The following is a 22,721-nucleotide window of genomic DNA, read 5'->3' on the forward strand; positions in this document are numbered from 1 at the left end:
TCCTGAGATGCCTCAACAAAGGTTAAACATGGACAGAATTAGGACTGTGAAGGGAAAAAGCTTGAACAATACAACAATATGTAACTGTGTACATTCAAAAATTAGCTACCACCAGCAAAGTGAAAGTTATTTGCCATTTTAAAATGTGTAAGTGCTTCCTCATCTAAATAGTAATTTGTGCAAATCCATTTATTATCACTTGTAATGACATACTATTGCACTAACTGCTATACTCATGCTAAAAGAATCTGCAGCCTAACTAGCGATGAGCACAGACCCAGGCTGATTTCAATCGATCCAGATTAACTGGTTTTGTTGGAGTGAATTCAAGCCATGTTTTGATTTTAATAAGTTAGTTTTGGTCCTTTTTTAAAAAGTATATTAACAACCTTGTGAGACTTGTGTATATTGTTGATTAAATAGTGAAATCTTAAAATAATTCCTTTTATTTTGTGTTTGGGGAGAAGAGAACATTTCTCCACCTGGACGAAAATGGCAGTTGAGGAGCATTAACAGGAATATTGATTATCTGTCAGGTCCATAGTCTTTTTTTAAATAAATTTAGCGTGCCCAATTATTTTTTCCAATTAAGGGGCAATTTAGCATGGCCAATCCACCTACTCTGCACATCTTTTGGGTTGTGGGGGCGAAACCCACGCAGACACGGGGAGAATGTGCAAACTTCACACGGACAGTGACCCAGGGCCGGGTTTCGAACCCGGGTCCTCAGCGCCGTAGGCAACAATGCTAACCACTGTGCCACCATGCTGCCTAGGTCCATAGTCTTAACATTCATGCAGGACAGCCAGCAAAATTGGAAAGCTTTTAGCCCATTTAATTAACCTGGAGACTAGACTGTCTGGGAATTTCTTAAATATCTCGAGAAGCCTGGATTAGATTTGGGATAACTTTCAGTTTTCGCTTGAAGCCTGAAAACATTCTCAGAGGTGCGCTATCAGATATTCATCTTATTACCTTTCTATGAAATATAAGCCCAGATCACCCAGTCTCTGGACTGCTGGAGACTGGATACACCATCCAAGATGTCGTTTGGACGCTGTAGCAGTCACGATGCGCTAACCTCCATGGGAATTAGCCAGGAAGTTTAAACTTCTGACAGGTAATTCTCCACTCCCAGGCAGTCTATTCTCCAGGTTAATTAAATGGGCTAATTCTCTACCCCACAGACCCTCCAAGAATGGGCTGAATTCTCCCATTTCCAGGGTATGGCCGGAGGATCCGTAGCGTTTTACGTGGGAAGAATCGGCGTGGCCCCAGCACCGATCCTCCTACCGGTGAGGTGCAAGCAGCCGCGCCATGTAAAACACACGGCCTTCCCGATATAAACGCCTGGAGAATTGCCGGATCCATGGCCATGTTTCGCACGCCGACGACCTGTAGCGGTTGTGCCATATAAGATGGCGCCGGCCTTGCGCGAACCCGACCTGCCAGATAGTGCCTCCTGTGCCACCCCCCCCTCCAGTCCTCCCAGCCCTCACCGAAACCCCCCCCCCCCCCCCACCCCCGGCTAGCTGCACCGCTCCCGCCCAACTGTTGGTGGCGCTGGACCCGGTCCGCAGCCGCGACGCCGGGTTCCCAAACACTGAGACCACATGTCCCCCACACGGCTGTGAGCACGGCCCATCGGGGGGGCGGAGCATCGGGGAGGGCCTTCAGGTAACGACCTGAGGCCATCCCAAAGGCATGCAGCACACTCCTTGATGACACCGTTTTGGAGGTGGCGGAGTATCCGAAAACAAGCGCCCCCCCCCCATTCCATTGTAAAAAGGGATTCTCCGCCCGATCGCTGATTACGGAATCGGCATCGAGGAATGGAAAATCGCGCCCAATGTGTCCAAATCTGACTGAGAATTGGAGACTTTGGAGAGTTCCATGGGCTTCTCCAAATAGTTACGCAGGAAATGTTAGACAGAAAGGTCCTGGACTAACATGCGGGTAACAACAACTATAACCCCCAATAAGTCACTCTGACCCACCCAATCCGCCATCCTTCCCGCCTGACAACCCCAATCCTCCCAAACAATGACCCCAATCCAACTATCCCTACCAACCCCCTGACTACCCCCCGACCAGGCATGATTACACCTCACTGTCCAACTACACCCAACCTGACTAATCTCCAACCTTACTAGCCCTTCTAACCTGACTACCTACCGATCCATTTACTCTTCTTACCCAGCCACTACCCTACTCAGCTGCCACATTATCCACCTGCCACCCTTCTCACCTGCCACCCTACCCACTTACCGCACCCACCCTACCCATCCACCTATTTATCTTACCCACCCTACCTACTTACCTCATCAACCTACCCGCATGATCCATTTGTTCATTCATTAATTCACCTATTCATCCATTCACCCACTCGCTAACATGCATACTCAACATCTAAACTTATCTTTCAGTGACTAGTGTCATAAAAAGTGGCCGTGTCCAGTCTTCCCCAAATGCTACTCCACTGCAATTGCATTCTCTGAGGACTGCTGTGCTCTGCATTTCTGGAGGGGCTGGGCTCAGATGCAGAGCTGTGTCGGGTGCAGTAAAGTACGATCAGAGTGGCAACCTGACAGTAATTGCTGCTTTGTGGAAAATCTAGGCCAATAGTGCTGTCTCTAGGATAACGTCTCAACCCTGGAAGTTTGGAGGACTAAGCACAGTTGGGGGTAATTTTGTTCTGTTTGGGATCCCACCAATATTGATCAGAAAATAAATGTACAATAAAACCCCACTGTATGTGAGGAATCATTGATATGAGACATTTCCAGTGAAAGTGGAAATGCCGCGTACTGGTGGCAACTGTAGATAGTTGGACTATTGAAGCTCGTCAAAATGACAGGGAGAAATGTATAAGTGTTTTGTGGCTTAAGTTGGTTTCAGGTGTACCAAACTAAGTCATCCAATGTATCACAGTCACTCACAACTAATATTGCAATGACCAGCATTACAACAAAGGATAACCAAGTGGAGTTTTTATTTTATTTTTTTTATTTTTATTTTTTTTAAATAAATTTAGAATACCCAATTCATTTTCTCCAATTAAGGGGCAATTTAATGTGTCCAATTGACCTACTCTGCACATCTTTGGGTTGTGGGGGCGGAACTCACGCAGACACGGGGAGAATGTGCAAACTCCACACGGACAATGACCCAGAGCCGGGATCGAACCTGGGACCTTGGCGCCGTGAGGCTCCAAGTGGAGTTTTAACTGGTGAAAAACAAGTTCACTTTTTAAAAAAATTTAAGATGTTACAGTGAATTCTGTAAGAGCAAATAGTTGTCTTTAGCTCTTCACAATGGTTAAACTTTGAGAAAATTAAACTGATAAAAATAATTTGATCCATCACCTCGAGTTGACTTCAGTTGTGAGGACATGGCGAATGAATATTGCATAATGCAATCAGGCTGAAGGATTATCTCATCGATGTTGTGTATGTGGACTGTCAAAAGATGTTTCACAAAGTATTATATGGTACATTTATTTGCAAAGTTAAAATCCATGGGGTTGAAGAGACAGTGACATTATAGATACAAAACTGGCTAAATGACAGGAAACAGAGAGAGGTGTGAATGAAAACAAAAGACAGCGGAAATACTCAGCAGGTCAGGCTGCAGAGTCAAACAGGTTTAGATTAATATCATTGACCTGAGTCATTGGACAGAATTTTCACATTTTTGTATCACCTCTGGTGGGAAAAGCAGTGCCGGCTACACTGTTGTCTTTTCGTGCTGAACATTTGACCACAATGAGAAACAAAAACAGGGGGCAGGGTTCTCTAACCCCGGGCCGGGTCAGAAAATCGCCGGTGGGGGGCGCGATTCACGCGACGCCGCCACGACGCCGGTCCGCCGATTCTCCGCCAGCACGGTCGGCGCAGCGCCAGTCAGATGGCCCCCCCCCGGCAATTCTCCATGCGGGAGGGGCCGAGTGGCCTCCGAGATAGGCTGAGTCCCGCCGGCGCCGTTCACATGGTCCTACCCAACGGGACCTCGGCGTCCATCCTGCGGGGGCAGCCTGGTGAGGGAGAGGGGTGATCCGACCCCATGGAAGGCCTCCACCGTGGCCTGATCCGCGATCGGGGCCTACCGATTGGCAGGCCGGCCTCTCCTGGTGGGGGCCTGGTTGGGGGAGCGGGGGGGGGGGACATCTATTCTGTATCTGATACAACTAGGCAGAGGGAGGAATTTCAGTGCAGCGTCTTGTTGTAGCATCAGTATGCCATATCGGACCTCGTTATCATTAAAAAGAAATCGGAAATACTGCTGGTGTTGTTTTCTGCCTGCTAAACAATTCAGTCAAGTGCAGTGCAGACTCAACCTGGGAATTTAAGAACTCCCTTCCCCTTTCCTAGCAACACTTAATTGCAGGGGCTCAAAAGATGTCAGCTATTGCTGTGGGTGTAAATGAGGAAAAAACACTGGATAAAGCAATATTCTCACTGGTTTTCCACAAAAATGTGGAAAATAAATCATCCGGTGAATTATATTGTATTATCCTAAAATGCACTGAGCTTGATGATGCGATTAAAAAGGGACAGAACCATGGCAAATTTTCATTTTGACACAAATTCCAACATTATTCGTCAAAAGCACCGATTAAAATCCAAAGAAAGTACTGAGAGGTGGAGCAGCTTTCATTGACCCAAGACAGTTATTTAACTGGGGTAAAATTGGTCCTGATGTCTATGTTGTGCATTTCAAAGAAAGGAGAAAAGAAGGAGCTTTGAATTGATAGTTTCTATTTCATTATTGATTTTGTTTCCCAGGTGAGTGAAGCAGAGGTCAACGGACAGTTTGAATCAGTCTGTGAGTCTGTTTTCGGAGAAATTGAATCACAGGCAGTGGATGCCTTGGATCTTCCTGGCTGCTTCCGCACACGAAGTCACAGTTATCTGCGTGCCATTCAAGCTGGCTACTCACAGGATGATGACTGCATCCCTGCGATGTCATCTGCGATAATGGCCTCCTCCATCAGATCCACGACAGGTGACTAAAATTATCTTTCACTTCTATTGCACCTGATTGTTCCCTTGTTTTAGAAGGAAAGGTCTTGGTCATTCCAGAAGACACCCAGCAACAAGGCCACACACTTGGCCAAGATCAATGTATGCTTGGCCCAGCCTTATGGTAGCGTTTTATGTTCGGCCTTCTGGGTCCCATGGGTTCATAAAGGGCAGGTCGTGCCTAAATAATTTAATGGAAATTTTTGAGGACATTACCAGACAACGGGGAGCCAATGGATGTGGCATATCTGGATTTCCAGAAAGCTTTTGACAAGGTGCCACACAAAAGGTTACCGCATAAGATAATGATGCATGGTGTTAAGGGTAAAGTAGTAGCATGGATAGAGGATTGGTTAATTAATGGAAAGCAAAGAGTGGGGATTAATGGGTGTTTCTCTGGTTGGCAATCAGTAGCTAGTGGTGTCCCTCAAGAATCAGTGTGGGGCCCACAATTGTTCACAATTTACATAGATGATTTGGAGTTGGGGACCAAGTGCAATAAGTGCAGAGGATACTGGATGTCTGCAGAGGGATTTGGATAGTTTATGTGAATGGACTAGGGTCTGGCAAATGGAATACGATGTATTTTTTTATAAATTTAGAGTACCCAATTAATTTTTTCCAACGAAGGGGCCAAACCATTCTCCGCGCCTTTGGGGGCTAGGCCCGCGCCGGAATGGTTGGCGCCACACCTCTGGTGGCGGCGCGATTGGCAGCGCGAGCGGGCCCCCGGGTCCTGGGGGGGCGCGGGGCGATCGGACCCCAGGGGGTGCCCCCATGGTGGCCTAGCCCGCGATCGGGGCCCACCGATCGGCAGGCGGGCCTGTGCTGTGGGGGCACTCTTTTTCTTCTGCCGCCGCCACGGCCTCCACCATGGCGGAGGCGGGAGAGAACCCCTCCACCACGCATGCCCTCCACCACCAGAGGTGGTTGAAACCACGGCGGCGGGATAGGCCTCTCAGCGGCGGGACATCGGCCCATCGCGGACCGGAGAATCGCCACGGAGGGCACGCCGTTCGGTGCGGCCCAATTCCCGCCCCCGCCAATTCCCGGGTGGCAGAGAATTACGGCCACGGTGGGGGAGGGATTTTCGCCGGCCCCGGGCGATTCTCCGTACCTGCGTGGTGTCGGAGAATTTCGCCCCTTACCTGAGAAAGGACGTACTGGCGCTTGAGGGTGTGCAGAGGAAATTCACTAGGTTAATCCTAGAGTTGATGTGTTAGGATTATGAGGAGAGATTGAGTAGACTGGGACTGTACTCATTGGGATTTAGAAGGATGCGGCGGGATCTTATAGAAACATTTAAAATTATGAAGGGAATAGATAGGATAGATGCGGGCAGGTTGTTTCCACTAGCGGGTGAAAGCAGAACTAGGGGGCATAGCCTCAAAATAATGGGAAATAGATTTAGGACTGAGCTTAGGAAGAACTTCTTCACCCAAAGGGTTGTGAGTCTATGGAATTTCCTGCCCAGTGAAGCAGTTGAGGCTCCTTCATTAAATATTTTCAAGATAAAGATAGATAGTTTTCTGAAGAATAAAGGGATTAAGGGTTATGGTATTCGGGTAGGAAAATGGAGCTGAGTCCACAAAAGATCAGCCATGGTCTCATTGAATTGCAGAGCAGGCTTGAAGGGCCAGATGGCCTACTCCTGCTCCGAGTTCTTATGTTCTTATGGTTGCCTCTGTACAGCCTTTGATGTCAGGGGGGCTGGGACTAAACTAGGTCAGCAGTTTGTGTGTTCCAAATCTAAGTTGGGTTTGAATTATGGGCAGTCGCATTCTGACACCACCTTGCATAGACCCTATAGAATTGGTCCCACTAGTTCAGGCTGGAGTTGGGGCCTGGGAGGTCCCTTCACCCCAGATTTGGGGAGCGGCAGATTTTTATTTTTCACTCAAAGAAGCTCCCTTTGTAAACAGATTAAGGAAGCTGATAAGTTGTTTTTCGCGATGGGAGATGTGGGAATCCTTCACCCACCTTGCCAGCCAGCTTCGGTTGGCATTTGCAGAGTTTTTAGAAGGAAGGCACACTGTTATCCTCCAACACCATTGTAGATTCAGAATTGGAGACCTCACTCCTACCTGTGAGCAGGTCTACAGTGACGTTCTGAGACAGATACAATCTGAAGTTATGCCTGTCGGAATTCTTTGTGCTATTTTTTCTGATAGCTGTGACCAAGGAGCTTGACCATACTGGTTCTTCATTCTGTTCTACATTTAGCTAACATTCTTGCTAAAACTTTTGCCAAATGATGCCCCAAGCCATTGTTCCTATCACAAATGTTGGGAGGCTTCCTTTCGATCCATATCTCAGCTTTGGAAAAGTGGGAGAAAAACTGATTATTGAGCGGAGATTTCCTCCAGTTGAACATTTGGCAGACTGGAAACATCATCATGAGCCAAATTTCATACCCTTGTCACCGAAGCTCCCCTCTTCACTTGCACTATCGCACGATGAACTAGACTGTTGCTTCAGTGCCCTGCTCACCCTCAGCTGAAATTTTTGACATGATTGCCTCTCAATGTAACAAAGATGCATAGTTGCATTTCTGCAATCACCCACTTCCGTCCCTGCTCTGGCCCATCTGCTGCTGAAACTCTCATTTAAGTTTTTGTCACCTCATAACCTATTCCAGTACTCTCCAGGCCGGATTTCCATTCTCTTCAGTATAAACCTCAGCTTGCCAAGTGCTTTCCAGCACACATCCAAACCTTCACACCAGCGACTGCTATTTAAAATTTGCTTAAGTCTCTTATGGCCTCAGCCTTTTCGAATTCTTTAACCTTCCTTCAAACTTTCCATTCTTCTGACACAGGCCGATGGTGCATGGCCCCTTCCTTTTTCCCGCTTTGGGAAACTCTGCCTTCTTCAAACACCAAGGCCCCTCACTCTGGAATTCCGTGCCTGAACTATTCTACCTCTCCCCTCTCTCGCTTCATTTAAGACCCAGCGTAAAAACAACCTCTCACCATGGCATTTAAAGATTCTGATAACTCCTTATTTGGTTTAGCATTCTTTTTATTGATTACACCTCTGTCAAGTGCATTGGGATGTTTTTCTCCATGAAGGTTGCTAAATTAATGCAAATAGCTGTTTGAGGCTCAATAAATGTAATTACAGGGTATTTATCATGTATCCATCCTGATAGCTACCATGGACGCTGCTGGACAGAATTATGCTGGGGGCTTGGCATTTTACATACATTAGCATATTAAACAACCCTTTGTCAATGGGAGAAGCCTACGGACACTTTCAACAGAATGGACACATTTCACGCAGGCAAATACTCCGATACTGGTGCCTTTGAAATGACCTGCGGCATACCAGACATTCATGTGTATTCTCCACAGCATGCAGAAACCACTAACAGTAACTCAATGTAAAGTGGCAGTCTGACTCCTGTACCAAGATAATTAAACGTATAATCATTTTTTAGTGATCGGAATTGAGACTGAAAGCCCCTGTTTGTCACACGTAGGACAGTTAGAAGTCAATAAAGTATGATTAGTTAGTTCAGATTATCTCAGAAGCAGCAAAAGATAAGTTCAAGCAGCTGCAACAACTTCTCTCCCTCACTGGCTCCTAACTGTAATAAATATAGTTCCCAGTTTATTTGTTGAAACCTATAACGATTTACTAAGAATACAAAACAAACTACTGCAAATACTGGAAATGTGAAATAAAAGCAGAAGATGATGGGAACACTCAGTGGGATAGGGAGCATCGGTGAAGTGAGAAACAGGGTTTCCCAGAATCCGTTCCCTGATGGGACGGAAAATTGGGCATCCGAGCAAAATTGGGATTGGCGCCGGCTGCCGAACCGAATGTCATGCTCTGACCCATCGCTGGTGGAGTGAACGAGTTCCACACCGCATGCCAGCGGGAGCTTGGAAATCAATGCATTATAGCTGTAATACTTAATTTGCCATTCCACATGTCTATTCAATGAAGGAGAGCAACTTTGCCTGTGATGATGCCAATCAGAATGAGTGGATGCTCGTATTTCTGGAATTAATTGCAGAAACATGGCTGTTAACCCATATAGATACTCCGAGAGTGTTCATCAACTGCAAAGCTGGATACTCGGTCAATTTGCAGCTGGTGTGCAACCACTTAAAGATCTTTATGCAAGTATGCTCAAGATTCCCGGGCAACTGCAATGATGCTTTCATCCTGCAGCAGGGCACCCTCCCAAACATCTTTGCACCTGGAACAGAGTTACTGGATGGTTGGAGATGGGAAATACCCACTTAAAGAGTGTCTGATGGTAGCCCTCTGAAACCTGAAGTGTGAGGTACAGTAGTGCAACAATAAATTCCACTTTACCACCAGGTGCATGACGGGACAAGCCATCGGAATGGTGAAAATGAGCTTCAGGAACTTGGACAGATCTGGAGACTCCTTTCGGTACCTATCAGTTAGGGTCTCCAGAATGCACATTCTGTGTTGTGTTATATTACTCAACATAGAAGTTTAGACTTGCAGGGGGGCCAAGGTGCAGACCAAAAAGCCTCTTTAGAATTTTTCAAGGAGCAGCAGAAGAGAGTGATGAAGGTATTGCACCACCAACAGTGCAAATTGTTGTTCACGATGTCAGGAATGCCCCTGATTATTAGAATCCGCCAGTGGATTCATCCAGCTACTTCATGCAAAGCCACTTTTACCGTTCCGCACTCCTTCAAAGCCACTTACACAAAGCAGTCCTGAAATCAACCAAGCACCCTGTTCATATTCCCCATTGGTTGCCATCACTTCAGTCACTTCAGATCTTCCACATTCATTATCAAATGATTGCAAAGGCCACTTTCCAGCTTGTAAGCAAAATGGGAAACGTGGGAAAGTGTTATAGGGGGAGCACAGTGGTCAACACTGTTGCTTCACAGTTCCAGGGTCCCAGGTTCGATTCACGGCTTTGGTCACTGTCTATGTGGAGTCTGCACGTTCTCCCCGTGTCTGCATGGGTTTTGTCCGGGTGCTCCGGTTTCTTCCCACAAGTCCTGAAAGACGTGCTGTTAGGCAATTTTGACATTCTGAATTCTCCCTCCGTGTACCTGAAAAGGTGCCGGAGTGTGGCGACTAGGGGCTTTTCACAGTAACTTCACTGCAGTGTTAATGTAAGCCTACTTGTGGCAATAAAGACTTTTTTAAACCCTTTTTATTAAAATTTAGAGTACCCAATTATTTTTTTTTCCAATTAAGGTAAAGTTAGCATGGCCAATCCATCTAACCTGCACATCTTTGGGTTGTGGGAGTGAAACCCACGCAGATACGGGGAGAATGTGCAAGCCCCACACGGACAGTGACCCAGGGCCAGGATTCAAACCCGGGTCCTCAGCGCCGTGCTCCTAGTGCTAACCACTGCGCCCCGGCCGCCCCAGAGATTACTATTAAAATAATTTTTATATGCATCAAATGAAGAAAATGACACTTTAACAGTACGGAATGTGTAACAAATCTATGTGCACCTACAAATCTTTACACTTCCTTTTTTCTATCGCTTCCATCCCTGTGGCTTCAACCGAGGTCGAGGCAGGCTCCTCGCATCTCTGCTCTGACTGTTCATTTGTTCTTTGTCAATATCTGTTTTAGATTCCAAAATGGCCCCGACAAAGACTGCTCCGCCTATTACTATGCAGGGGCAGACTGTCATCAGTACACAAGGCAGCATGTCAGTTACTAACTGAGGGGGGCAATCAATAAGAAGTGGAAGTGTTTTGTCTGGAATTCCCTGTCTTTTCACCATTGTCCCTTTCCTGGGCCAGCCACACTTCACTGCCACAACAACACTGGAGAACACTTTGCCACAAATCAAATGGGGAGCTGAGAGGTCAAGACTTGGGTATCTGTCATTTATTTGATAACTTCAGAGTCTGCAAGTCCTTTTTGGAGACCTGCATACACTGGTTTGATTGCCACATTTGATGTTCCAAGCAGTAAACTAAACTATTCACAGACCTTTGTTGCCACTGGCCTCCGACATGGTGCCAGTCATGTTTGAGGCAGGTTTCTCCAATCTCTTTGTGCGCCAGCACACCACACAATCTCTACTGTTTCTCAACAATTCTCCTTTCCATCGATTAGCCCCGGATGCAGTGTCTGCATCCAGCTTGGAGTGTCCTACGTGCTCCTGTGCAGACTCTCCATTACTGTCCTTGACTCTACAATCTGCTCCTTCTCCCTTATCAAGTGCGAGATGCCAAGTGAAAACCCAACTGTCTCTGTAACTGGTCCCACTGGCGTACTCTTGGCCGGGTCAGTGCATTTTCTATATAAGACATGTGATGGTGCAGCCTCAGGGTGAGTGAACTCCTCTGAGGTGATGTCAGCAGCGACATTAACCAACCCCTACTGGACATGTGAGAGCCGTGTGGGACTTAAAAAGATTTGAATGACTACTGTCAAGGAGGGAACATTTGAAGTTATCACTCTGAAAATGAACATATTTCACTCACTGTTGACAGCAAGTCAACATGACTGCTGAGTTTTGAATTCCATCTAGCTGGCTGATATATGATTCTGTCAGCAGGTAGCTGGAACTCTCTAAATCTCCCCATCTCTGATTGCCAGGCAAGCTGAGACATCGCTGGCCTCCAGTACCGCCTCCACTGCAGCTGTTCATTCCAAATAGTTGGAGGAACAACTCCAGTTCTCTGCCTCTCCTGGTGTTTTGTCTACTCTTCACCTGCAAAGAGGGACAGGAGAGACTTATGAATGAGAGTAATGGATGTGTTCCCTGATTGATGGAGAGCATTTGTTGGGAGTGACTATGAGGGAGGGGCATGACGTACATGAAGTTAACATGAGTGTCAGTGATGGATGGGTAGTTGGGGATTTGTGGAAGTGTATCGGCAGAAAGGGATGGGGTGTACCTGCTAAGTGGGTGTGAGGAGCGATATGCTGCAGTAAGCTTGAGAAGGCAGCTGAAGGGGGTTGGGATGATATAAGGATATAGATGAATTTGCCATTGCTGTCCCGCCCCCCTTCCTGACCTGCTTTGGTCATTGAAGGGCTTCCTGCATTGGAACCAGCAGCATGGCATCATGCTACGGCTATTGATCTCACCAACCTCCAACCATATCATCTTGATTTCTACAGTGGGTTTCTTTCTCTGGTTGCTGGAGAACGGGATCTCCCTCTTGATCCTCACAACCCCCAGCAGCACATCAAAGGAATCCATGAAATGGGATGCAGACTTTGACTATCTATCTTCCATTGCAACATCTCCTTCTCGCAACTACTGAGCTTTGATTGCTTCAAGTTGCATGTTTGAAGTGTTCCTTTAAATATGAAAGTTGAAATTTGCTGAAGCTAATTAGATAGGAAACACAGCTACAACATAATTTAATTCCGTATAAAAAATTCACAGGCACACAACATATTTCTACGTTCCCCACACTATTGCTGTGGCGACCCCATCCCCTCCTCACCCCAACCCAACCCAACACCCCCCCCCCCCCCCCCCCAGCTCCCATATGCCAACACATCTAATCCCAGCCTAACATTTCAGGCCGGTGACCTTTCCTCAGTATAATAATCACAGCTTGTTGTGATCATTGCAAACAGTATGATGTAAATAAGTAACAGTTCATCACTCACGTACCTAACACAGTACTATTATAAGGCTGTTTTACAGTGAAATACTGGGTTATTTACTCAGTGTGTTATGATCCAGTTTTGCCCTATTTTTTATTATCCCTAAAATAGATCACTATGAACCTGTGTGAAAATAGATGTATGGTTTCAATTTCTTTTCTACTCATTGCTGAAGTAACAGGTTTTATTGATGAGGTTGACTGGTGAGTGTTGAGAACAAAATTGGAAAATGTGACAAGCCAAAAACAACAGTCTACTTGACAAAATCCCCAGATCGTTCTTTAAATCTGTGTGGTGGGGGGCCAATTGTTTTATGAAGTGTTTCTTTTTGAATTGGAGAACCTTGCAGATTGTGAGTTCCTGAAGTCAGCAGCCTGACTCCATTTCATGTTTGGTGTTCACTTCATCTTACCATAAACCATCTCATGTCATAATATTAAACCTGCTGCTTTATTACTTTCTGCACCAATATTGACATAGTCTTTATATTTCATCTCCTTCTATGATTGTCAAAATAAAACAAAATGAATCAGAAGTTCATAGAATTCCTATAGTGCAGAAGGAGAGCATTTCACCCATCGAGTCTGCACGGACCCTTCAAAAGAGCACTCTGCCAATATCTACTCGCCCATCCATCAAGTCCTATTCCCGTAACCCCATAACCTAACCCGCACATCCCTGGACACGAAGGGGCAATTTAGAATGGTCAATCCACCCAACTTGCAATCTTTGGACTGTGGGAGGAAACCGGAACACCCGAGGAAACCCACGCAATGTACAAACTCCACACAGATAGTGAACCAAGACCAGAATTGAACCCGGGTCCCCAGTGCTGTGAGGCAGCAGTGCTAACCATTGTGCCACCATGCAGCCCCTGTTGCAGCATTATAATCCGTGGGACTATTATAGGAACAGTTTAGGGAAGAGGCAGAAAAATCTTAAAACGTAAATTTACTAGCAACCTGACCACCCACGGCTGAAGTGGATGAACAACATAATTTAGCATTGTGAACCAAACTCTGATTTTTACCTCAAATGGTCAGGAAAATGACCTGATATTATTCTTAAGCACATTTAAATTTAAATTTAAAACACATTTAATTTGCAGTCGGAATAATCAAATTCTTCTGGCCGAGACTGTAGATGTTATAATCAATGCCATTGTTTTCTGCAGATTGCAATCACTGTTGCCAATTAACACAATTAACTCACTTGATGGCATTATTAACTTCTGCAAACACATGGGGCGCGATTCTCCGCACTCACGCCGGTTCGGAGAATAGCGGGCCGTGCGAATTTTCACGGCGACGCTGGTCCGACGCCCTCCCGCTATTCTCCGAACCCCGCACAAACTACACGTCGGCATTCCCGGTAAAGGCCTCGAACGCGCCCCCGACACGACCAGAATCGCTACTTATTGGCCCCCCGCTATTCTCCGGCCCGGATGGGCCGAAGTCCCGACGTCATCACGCACTGTTTTCACGCCGGCCAACACACCTGCTTTTGAAGTTCGTCAACCAGTCGTGCTGGCTGACGAGAGCTTCGATTAGGTGAGCGCACCGCTCAGCGCACTGCTCAGCGCACTGCTGGAGTCTGGCCACAATGGGGAAGGCATCCCCGAGAATGGGAGGGGGTCCAGAGCGGGGGGGGGGGGGGGGGGGGGGGGGGGGGGGAGTCGGAGGGGGGGAGTGTGGGAGACGGAGGGGGGGAGTGGGGGAGACGGAGGGGGCAGTGGGGGAGACGGAGGGGGCAGTGGGGGAGACGGAGGGGGGAGTATGGGAGACGGAGGGGGGGAGTGTGGGAGACGGAGGGGGAATACGGAGGGGGGGAGTGGGGGAGACGGAGGGGGGGAGTGGGGGAGATGGAGGGGGGAGTGGGAGTGGGGGGGGTAGGGAGGGAGTGAGCGAGTGACCCGTCCAATCCCGGTTACAAAATGTCTGACAGCGTGCCATGGCGTGCCGGTCACGAGGACACGGCCGCTGGTTCCCCTGTGGCTTACGGCCACAGGCCACTGATGCACCGGTGAAGAGGACGTAGTTAACTGCCCGTTGGATGCAGAAAGTGACCAGGGGTTAGGCTGCCCGCGTGTCAGGAGCGCGACAAGGCCACCGGGACACACAGGTATCCCGTGGCAGGCGGCTGCCGAGGTGTCGACTAACCTCCGTCTAACATGTCCCGTTTCTCTGCCCCCCACCACCCTTCTGTAGGTTAGCACAATGTCTGTGAACAGAACGGCTATGTTCTGCGCAGTGGTTGGGGCCGCTGCACTGCATTTGGAGATGCTGCAGCATCCACAGCCACAACCCGCAGTGGATGCAGGGCCAGCTGCAGCAGCAGAGGGACGGGCCGAGGAGTTGCCAGTCGTCGAGCAGCATGGGGGGGAGGAGGAGGAGGAGAGAGTGAGGGTGCAGCCACGGCACCAGAGGCGACGACCAAGGCCGAGAGTGTACCGTGCCCGGATCTCTTTCCTAACAATGACGGACATCACCTGCAGGAGGAGACTCCGGATGCGTAGGCGGACGGTGATACATATCTGTCACCTCGTGGCGCACCTCGCCCCACGTGGAACGGGGGGAGGACACGCGATCCTGGTTGCCATCAAGGTGACGGTCGCTCTTAACTTCTATGCGACCGGCTCCTTCCAGTCTCCGAGCGGGGACCTCTCCGGCATCTCCCAGTCATCGGTCCACAGGTGTATCCGGGATGTGACCGACGCCCTCTATGCCATCGCGGACCGCTACATCACCTTTCCCGAGGAACGAGCAACTCAAGACTCACGAGCTCGTGGATTTGCTGGCCGGGATACCGATGGTGCAGGGGGCAATCAATTGTGTTCACGTCCCCATGCGCCCGCCTGCAGGGGACACGGAGGTGTTCACAAACAGGAGGGAGACATACTCCATGAATATCCAGGTGGTATGCGACCCCCACATGAGGATCATGAACGTCTGTGCAAGGTTCCCAGGGAGTGTGCATGACTCCTACATACTGGCGCAGTCGTACATCCCTGCGATGTTTGAGTGGCGTCCCCCCCGGCTGAGGGGCTGGTTGCTAGGCGACAGGGGTTATCCGCTGAGGTCTTGGCTGATGACGCCTATACGGAGGCCTCAGACCAATGCGGAAACCCGATACAACGAGGCCCATGCAGCAACCAAGGGTGTGGTGGAGCGCTGCCTTGGCCTCCTGAAGATGAGATTCAGGTGCCTGGACCGCTCCGGAGGGGCCCTGCAGTACCAGCCCGACAGGGTCGCTCGCATTGTTGTGGTCTGCTGTGCGCTGCACAACATCGCGATGCAGAGGGGAGATGACCTGCTGCAGGAGGCGGAGGGAGAAGCCAGTGGCAGTGGTGCCAGCACAGAGGAGAGCGAGCAGGAGGAGGAGGAGGAGGCTGGCAGAGTGGCGGGCGCAGCACGCAGACACGACCCAGGTGTTGGTGATGTCCAGGAGGCGGCACGACAGACCCGGCGAGGACGGCAGCACGGTTCACGCGTCGCATGCGACGTCCCCGCTGAACACCAAACCACCACCTGCATCGCTAGTCATGCAGAGGGTCAACACACAACTGCCACCACCACAGCCCCCCCCCCCCACCCCCTCTCAGTGTACACTGCTCCACTTCGACATCACCCTTACCACTGGGTCCAGACGGCATGGTACAACATCGATGGCTGTGTCAGCGGGTGTGATCAGTGCCATGTGGAATGATGACAGCCCGCTCTGCGAAGAGCTGTGAGCTCAGAATCGTTAGAGAGAGTCTGACCCATGGCAATAGCTGAACCATCCACCTTGGTGGCTGCTGAGATCGTCACGGACACTCTATCACGTGCCCGCGTGGGCTAGCTGTGGGAGGGGGTGGGGGGGAAGGGACTGCACACCCGGCACCGAAGTTTCACCGCTCGTCAACCCCAGCGACACTCGGTCACCATCACGATTCCTGTGGCTGTGGAACAATCACACGGTATTACAAGTAAGGTGGAATAGTGCGTTTAATGTGAACAAACATTTACAGGTGCCCTAGCCCCTACAATTAAACTGTGCCCTTCACCCGTGCCAACTTACTCAGTGTCTATCTTTGTTGCCTTACGGGCCCTACCACTACGTTTAAGTGATTCCCCAGATGATACAGCAGGAGTGGAGGAGGACTGCTGTGAATCGCCCCCTTCGACTAGTTTCTCCTTCGGCAAGCGTTTCCTGGGGCGACCCGGCCTTGATGGGCCAGGCTGCTCTGCGGGCGTCTCGGGTGACGTTGTGCCACCCTGCTCTGCCTGCTGCCCACACTCGGCCGTTTTCACGGCCAACTTCGCGATTTTCCGCGGGTGCGGAGAATCGCGCCCATGTTTTCTGCTCTCGCAGGGTTCAGTGCTGTGCATTGGAATTTCCGCTCGGTTGTGCTGTGTGCTTTCGCACAATTTGCCCCAAACCCAATAAGTTAGTGTAAAGATTGCAGAAGCTGAAATACAAATTATACTCAGTGCAAATTGAGTTTCCACAATCTTCTGCGCTAGTCCAAAAGATATTGTGCTAGACGCCAGCCCATAAAACTAGCCACAACCCCTGGTCAAATTAATCACTATTGGGGGTTTCCACTAATTGTGTCTGTTTTCTAGCCTCCTGAGGAGGCTCTTAATATATAAGGTGATTCTTTAGGGCCACAAGGACACATCTTAAAGCTTTTGACTTTTGTTTAATTTACTAAGAAACTGACTACTGTACACCAGTGTAACTAACAAATGTTCAGTAGAGTTTTTAAAAGCCATTGTCAGTCATTTCAAATCAGGTTACTCACAGCTCATGGATTGGCATTGTGACTGAACATGTGATACATCCTCTCTCAAATGTATTCATCAAACCAGACCAAGTATTCATTCCTAAGTATATCAAGGATATTTTTTAAAGGGAATTTTTTTTAAAAAGTTTTCAAAATGCTATGGTTCATGGCAACATTTGCCTTTGGCACTATGTAGATGTGTTTGAGCAGGAATGTGCAAGAAAACATGCACTTCTCAAAAATGGTGCAAATCTGAGTTCAATTTGCGCCCGAATTCGCAATCGCACTCAAAATGGAAACTACTCCCATATTTTTAAGTTCTTAGTTCACCTACAGAGAGTGGTTGTCATGGTGAAGCACTGTGCCTTGGAGCTGGGCCAGTGTGCTGTCCAAAATAGTCACAACCCAGATTGATTTTTAAAAAGAATTTTAGAATACCCAATTCATTTTTTCCAATCACGGGGCAATTTCCCGTGGCCAATCCACCTAGCCTGCACATCTTTGGGTTGCGGGGGCGAAACCCACGCAAACACGGGGAGAATGTACAAACTCCACACGGACAGTGACCAGGATCGAACCTGGGACCTCGGCGCCATGAGGCAGCAGGGCTAACCCACTGTGCCACCGTGCTGCCCTCACCCCAGATTGAATTAATCATCCTTGGGAGTGGTTAGCACTGCTGGCTCACGACGCCGAGGTCCCAGGTTCGATCCCGGCTCTGGGTCACTGTCCGTGTGGAGTTTGCACATTCTCCCCCACAACCCAAAACATGTGCAGGGTAGGTGGATTGGCCACACTAAATTGACCCTTAATTGGAAAAAATGAATTGGGCACTCTAAATTATTTTTTAAAAATCACCCTTGGGAGTTTCCTAATTGGGCCAGTTTGTAGGTCTTTGTGGAGACTCTTAAAAATTAAGTTGGTTCTTATAGGTACAAGGTGCTCAAAGGCGCATTTAAAAGGTTTTTGAATATTTTTAAATTTACGAAGGAACTGGCTACTGTAAAATGGTATAACCAGCAAATGGTATGCTTACCTGCATGACATTCTGCATGTAGGAATGCCCAAAGAAGGTCAATCTGTTGGGAGAGACAGCGGGATAGCGGTATAAGTGTGAGAGAATTATTACAATACCAGACCAGACCCCAACAGTGGCTTGGATACTGGACCGAAACTCCAATATTTTAGTATATTTTGTAAGACTGTGCGGAAAGAATACTTCACTCCAGGAGTGATTGCATGACAAAATAGGGATTTGGTACTTTTAAAACAAAACTTTATTATTGACACAATATTAAACACTTTAAAATCACAGCCGAAAATAGCGTGCAATTACCCCTTAAACAATACTACTCAATACAATAAATACAATACCCTTAATTACTATCTCTATTCCCAATTACACAACAAGAAAAGAAAAACATACAGCTCTCAATCTATCCTACATCCCAATGGCACAGAGCAATATTTGTTTTCCAGAACATATTTGGCTCCTGTTAGAACCCCTGCAGACTCTGGTTGGATGTCTTCAAAAAGCTGTTCCAACTGGTTTGTTTCAGCTTCCCCCTTATCCTCAGACAATCCTGCACTGCTTTAAATACTATTATTTTTTAAAGTATACTACTGTGTGAGAAAACTGCCTTATTTGTGGACAGTGTTAGCCAGATCAGAACTCCAGTCAAAAATGCTTTCTCAAAACATCTGAATACCTTAACACCACCCAGCAATCTCTACAAACTAAAAACAAATCAGTTCCCCAGGCTTAAAACATATTAACTCCCCAGGGACTCCCCCTAGTCAAACAACAGTGCATTAGCTCAGGCTCTTAAACTGGCCAATTCCACCTCTGGCTCCTAAAGGCTTTCTGGTCTTGAAAAACAAGATTATTTTAAAAACATGACTATGTGCAGTCAAACACACTCTAACCCAGGCTTCCAACTCTGAAATTGTCAAATGTTTATAATCCAATGTGTATAAAATCCTGCACTTGTTACAGAAAGCTCTATTCCAGCACCACAAAACAAGCTCATTTCAAAATGGCAGCTGATCTTGCAACACACCAGTTTCTATTTGTTCATTAGCTTGGAAAAGGTTTTAATTTTTAATTTAAAACCAAGGCAACAATGTGACTTGTGAACGAGTCCCCAAAAAAAGGTTTGAATTATAATTACGTGAAATTAAATGAAGAATAGATTGGGCTTGGTTGGAAGATGGACTGTCCATTTCATACTGTTGGCGTAGACCAATTTCACCCCTCTTGTTCCTGTGTTTAGTCTACTTCCATTCAGTACCTTACCTGCTGCCTGACAATTTAATTATTGTATATGCTAATTGCTAATTGATGACAGCAGGCCAGTGAGGGAAAAGCGGGCCAGTGAGGGAAAAGCATTCCTAAGTGAACAAAAGGAGTAGCCCTAATTAGGGCTATTAGGGCTAGGGTCAGTTCCAGTGTTTGAAAGGAAACTCTTTTATTTTCAATCAGTTATAAAAAGCTATGTAGACACTCTGTCCTCTTAAAGCGAATGATCTAACCTGAAAATGTTGGCTTGCAAAATCGATATTTTGTTTCACATGGGTACCAATTAGATAGATTGGCTGGGTGGGGAATTTGCTGATGAACATTTAAAGCATGAGATGATACATGTTGTCAGGTCAAAGAACACAATACAGAATAAGCTGTGACGCAACAATCAATGTCAAATTGAAGGGACGTACAGGGGGTATGAATTAATTCTGACCAGATTATTTTCTCAATTTCAGATATGTGAGCTTTAATTTTTTCTAATTCGATGACTTCCTGCATTGTATTTTATTTAGTTTGATCCCTTTTTTTAAAAAAATGACTTTTTTCCCCTTTATTTAGCATTCCCCCTCTACGGCATGCAGTATTCCTCATCAAGAAATCGGGAACGCAGCGCGTGGGGAGTTTCAGGCATGGCAACACGTCCTAATACTCCGCAGCATATTGGTACACCAGCACCGAGCACTTGCTCAGTGCTTTATTCTCTCTCTCTGTCTCCGTCTGTCAAATCGTGGCATGATTTATTTCCGTCTCTGGGTGTTAGTGATGTGATTCTATGTCGTTTCTATAATCGGACAGGAAAAGAAGCTGAAAAATCTGAACTGTAACCAGGTTGGGCAGATCATAGATTAGAATGGAAGGCACTTGGGATATAACAACAACTTGCATCTACATAGCACCTTCAATATTGGAGTGCATTCTTCACAGGAGCGCAATCAGATAGGAATTAACACAGAAGCAAGGGTGGCACAATGGTTAGCACTGCTGCATCACGCAGTCGAGGATCCGGGTTCGATCCCAGCCCTGGGTCACTGTCCGTGTGGAGTTTGCACATTCTCCCCGTGTCTGAGTAGGTCTCACCCCCCACAACCCAAAGATGTGTAGGTTAGGTGGATTGGTCATGCTAAATTGCCCCTTAATTGGAAAGAAAAGAATTGGGGGTGCGATTCTCCCAGACAGGGAGAAATCGTAAGGCTGGCGTCAAATCCAGGCGGGTTTGACGCCAGCCTCCCCCTTCCCGACCGGGAACCGATTCTGGTCCCCGGTCGGGGCTAATATGCCGCGGCCGTGAACACCGGCATCGCGGGCTTAACGAAATTCGTTAAGCCCGCTTGCCAGAGTTTGCGCCGGCTGACGGGTCACATGACGTCAGCCACGCATGCGCGGATTGGAAGACTTCAACCCGCGCATGCGCGGATGACGTCATCGCGCATTTGCGCGAAACCCGCGCATGCGCGGGCCGGGATGCCCCTCAGCTGCCCCGCAAAGTGATACAGCGGGGAGGCGGAAGGACAAAGAGTGCGCGGGAATCGGACCCGCTGCCCGCGGCCAGTGCCCACCGATCGCGGGCCCATGGCACCCTTGGCACGGCCGTGGTACTGCCGTGCCAATCGGTGCCATGGTTGGCAAGATCGGGACTTTACGGCCGTTTTTACGAACGGCCAGACCAGATGTGTTTGCCGTTCGTAAAAACGGCCGTAAAGGGCTTGGAACTCGTCCCATCGGCCAGCTGAGAATCGCTGCTCACCGTAAAAAAACGGCGGCAGCGATTCGTATCGGGAATCGGGCGTGGGGGGGGGAGAATAGCGGGAGGGCGTCGGACTAGCATGGCCGTAAAAATTTACGAACCCCGCTATTCTCCGCACCGTCGTGAGTGCGGAGAATTGCGCCCTGGGTACTTTAAATTTATTAAAAAACACACTGAAGCAGAGTTACGTAAATCACAGGGAATGTCCTCAATGAGCTCGAGGATGAGTTCACATTGATAGGTGAGGAGGAATGAATGGCAGTGCCAAAGGAGAGGTTATTTGACTGGCAATATGGCTGTTTTATTTCCTTCCAAATTGCAATTGTGGTAGTTTACTGTATTTTGCGCCTGTTGGTATCCAGCGGTAATGCCGATGAAGGTGCTTTCCTTGCTAACCAGTATGCAGCTCATCTTCCTTATACATCTCTTGACAGCACATTAACTGGCACTGCAAATGATTGCAATGCTGGTGGAGAAGGAGTTGGAAGTTGATGTCCTCGAGAATGGTGATAACCTTGAATGATTCACAATGTCACCCCTATGTTGCAGGTATCCTTGCAACACATAACACATTTCTGCAGCTTGCTCACTGCTGCCATGGAGCTTGAAGAGGAAATTAGTGATCATTGCCAAGTATGTGTGCCAAGGTCTAAAGATATGGTTGGTAGCTTATTGAATAATGTGGGCATCAAACTCCGGTGTCAAATTCACTCTCTGGTTTGTACCCTTTCACCTTGTACCACCAACCACAAAATACTGGGGATCATTTTTAAGTTATGGAAATAATCTAAAATGGGTGATGTCAGATTAGACCCCTGTTATGCACAGTTTCCTTTTTCCCTGAGAAGAGAAAGGAAAATTGTGGAAATGTATGGTTGATCGAATGTTTTTCCTATTATGCACAACGCATGAAAAATTGAAGTTAGTCGTCTGCGTCTGGGCCTTCTTAAACACTGCATTTGTCATTTATTTTACTTTGACAACTGCCACAAGACTATGGCTTGCAATTATTTTGCTTAGAACCGGGGCGACAGCAGAAATTGTATTCTAAGAAACCCGTCTTCATGCTACATTCTTTCAACAGTCTTCCTGTCCTGCTCAATCCCTGTTAATTAGTCCACTTGGTCTTGGAATGATTATTCGGCAAATATTTGGTGATTTTTATTTCTATTATCATATTCTGGTGTTAAAAATACTCTAAAATGTCTTTGGAAGAAAAATGTAATGATATTCTTTGCCCAGTTAATTTCTTCTACGCACGATATATATCCTTGGACTTACTCCAGA

The 22,721-nt window shown here is 47.6% G+C and overlaps 1 protein-coding gene across 5 annotated transcripts in view; it reads left to right on the top strand.

The window, feature by feature from the left end:
* The window catches only part of dlgap2a (discs, large (Drosophila) homolog-associated protein 2a), a 1,284,003-nt gene that overhangs the window by 1,200,006 nt on the left and 61,276 nt on the right, over positions 1 to 22,721 (top strand). For 4 of the 5 annotated variants that reach the window (XM_038800403.1, XM_038800402.1, XM_038800406.1 and 1 more), the window contains 2 exons: positions 4,785 to 5,004; positions 20,249 to 20,353. In XM_038800403.1, coding sequence (XP_038656331.1) covers positions 4,785 to 5,004; positions 20,249 to 20,353 — 325 coding nt within the window. The remainder of the gene's footprint in view (positions 1 to 4,784; positions 5,005 to 20,248; positions 20,354 to 22,721) is intronic. The other variant, XM_038800404.1, reaches the window with a different exon arrangement.

The sequence above is a fragment of the Scyliorhinus canicula genome, chromosome 6, assembly GCF_902713615.1.
Source record: "Scyliorhinus canicula chromosome 6, sScyCan1.1, whole genome shotgun sequence".
In the NCBI taxonomy this organism is placed as follows: Eukaryota; Metazoa; Chordata; class Chondrichthyes; order Carcharhiniformes; family Scyliorhinidae; genus Scyliorhinus; species Scyliorhinus canicula.